The 2,136-nt window shown below is 30.3% G+C and overlaps 1 protein-coding gene across 1 annotated transcript in view; it reads right to left on the bottom strand.

The window, feature by feature from the left end:
* The window catches only part of CCDC138 (coiled-coil domain containing 138), a 114,624-nt gene that overhangs the window by 58,930 nt on the left and 53,558 nt on the right, over positions 1-2,136 (bottom strand). Inside the window, exon 11 of the mRNA XM_008576051.1 lies at positions 1,062-1,178. Within this exon, the coding sequence (XP_008574273.1) occupies positions 1,062-1,178 (117 nt within the window). The remainder of the gene's footprint in view (positions 1-1,061; positions 1,179-2,136) is intronic.

Genomic DNA, 2,136 nt, shown 5'->3' with positions numbered 1-2,136 from the left:
CTAGCAAAGACAAAGTAAAGAAAGAAGATACAAATTACACATATTAGGTATGAAATGGGGCTATGCCTTTAGATGCTAAGGACTTTAAAAGGATAATAAGAGAAGACCATGAAAACTCTACATACACAAATTTGACAACTACGCAGAAATGGTTCAATTCCTCAAAAAGCACAAACTACTACAAATCACCAATATAAATTACATAATTAGAATAACCCTGTAACTATTAGGAAACTTGAATTCATAATTTAAAACCTCCCCCAAAAGAAATCTCCAGGCATGGATAGTTTCACTGGAGAATTCTACCAAATGTTTAAAGAAGAATTAACAGTAGGGATGGACGGTTAGCTAAGATGGTTAGAGTGTGGTGTTATAACACTAAGGTCGAGGGTTCAGATCCCTGTACAAGGCAAGGATGTCTGCTCTCACCATTCCTGTTCAACATAGTGCTATAAATTCTAGCTAATACAAGAAGGTGAGAAAAGGAAATTAATGGTACACATATAGAAAAGAAAAAAAAGCACAAAAATGTCCCTATTTGCAGATAACATGATTGCCTATGTAGAAAATCCCAATGAATCTTCAAACTCCCAGAACTAACAAGGTCAATGTCACAAGATACAAAATAAACAGAAAAATCAATTATATTTCTAAATACTATCTATGAACGAATGGGCACCAACATTAAAAAGACAATACCAACTAAAATCACTCTAAAAATTTAAATACTCAGCAGAAAATATTTTTTAAAAACATGCAGTGATTTTATGCTGAGAACTATACAGCACTGACAAAAAAAATCAAAATTCTAAATAAACGAAGAGACATTCTGTGTTCATTAATTAGAAGACTGAAAACAGTAAAAATGTCAATTCTTCTCAAACTTATATACAGGTTTAATGCAATTCTTATCAAAATACTAGCATGATATCCTATAGATAGAAAAGATTATTCTGAAATATAAAGAGAACACATGCAAAGAAAATTTACGAAACAAGAAGATTGGGAGAAATAATACAAATGAAGTCTTACTTGAAGATGGATTCCTATTAGTTAATTACCTGTGTTCCAGCCTCTAGCTGCCTTAGGGACCAATATACAAATTTTATAAAAGGTTCGTGAAGTTTGACATTCACAAATGGCATCCACTGTAGCTGCTCTGTCATTACAGGCAAAAGCTAAAAATAAAATGATGGAAAATAAAAAAAGCACACTATTTTCAGACGTCTGAAATCAATTACCACAATTTTCTAAAAATTTTCTTTAAAATAAAAAAAAGAAAAAGAAAAAAGAAGAGTTCTCCAACAAAAAACCTTCACTTTAAAACCATATGCTATACAGTTTGACAATATGTATTTGAAATTTTAAATATGTATTTCCTTTCATCCAGCAATAACACATTTAGGAATTTAAGATTAACCTTTCCAAACATCTCTATGAACCTTACTTAAATGGTTTAATAAATTTTAGTACATACATATATATATATATATATATATATATCCATTAAAAAGGATAACCTAGATTTATATTTAACACCATGGCATATTCTAGAGTGGAAAAAAGAAAGTTACAAAAGAGCAAATGTAGTAGTGATCCCATTTATATGAATATGTCTATATAATTTGTGTTGAAAAAGATATATGAAAGGGTATTTTTAAAAAATATTAAGTTGCATTTTAGTAATTGGAGTAATATTTGCTTTCCTCTTTACATGTGTATATTGCATAAATATCTTAATGTCAATTTGTAAAAATAAAAAAAAATTGTAAAAGATGTCTACGAGCCTTGCTTCAAAAATGTCATCTTGCTAAATGATTTCGAGACCACAGAGATACTTTCTAAGGCTCTAATGCAATAATCCTACTTCTGTGATACCAGCCTAAGAAAATCAGCCAAAATACACCCCTCCAAAGCACATGTACAAAGATATTTATTGCTACATTGCTTATAAGAATATAAATCTGGAAGTAACTTAATTGTTTAACAACAGGGGAATGGGTAAGTCAACTATACCTACTTAGTGGACTAAAGATTTTGAGTGTACTGCGTACATATTTTTTATTTTCTGTATGTGTTGACATCTTAAAAACCTTTTTAGCTGGGGAGACTAAAAGGTTTACTCTCTCTGGGCCA

This window comes from Galeopterus variegatus, unplaced genomic scaffold (assembly GCF_000696425.1).
Source record: "Galeopterus variegatus unplaced genomic scaffold, G_variegatus-3.0.2 Scaffold1279, whole genome shotgun sequence".
NCBI classification, from domain to species: Eukaryota; Metazoa; Chordata; class Mammalia; order Dermoptera; family Cynocephalidae; genus Galeopterus; species Galeopterus variegatus.
The sequence above is the reverse complement of the archived record's forward strand: the minus strand, read 5'-3'. Positions and strand labels throughout refer to the sequence as shown.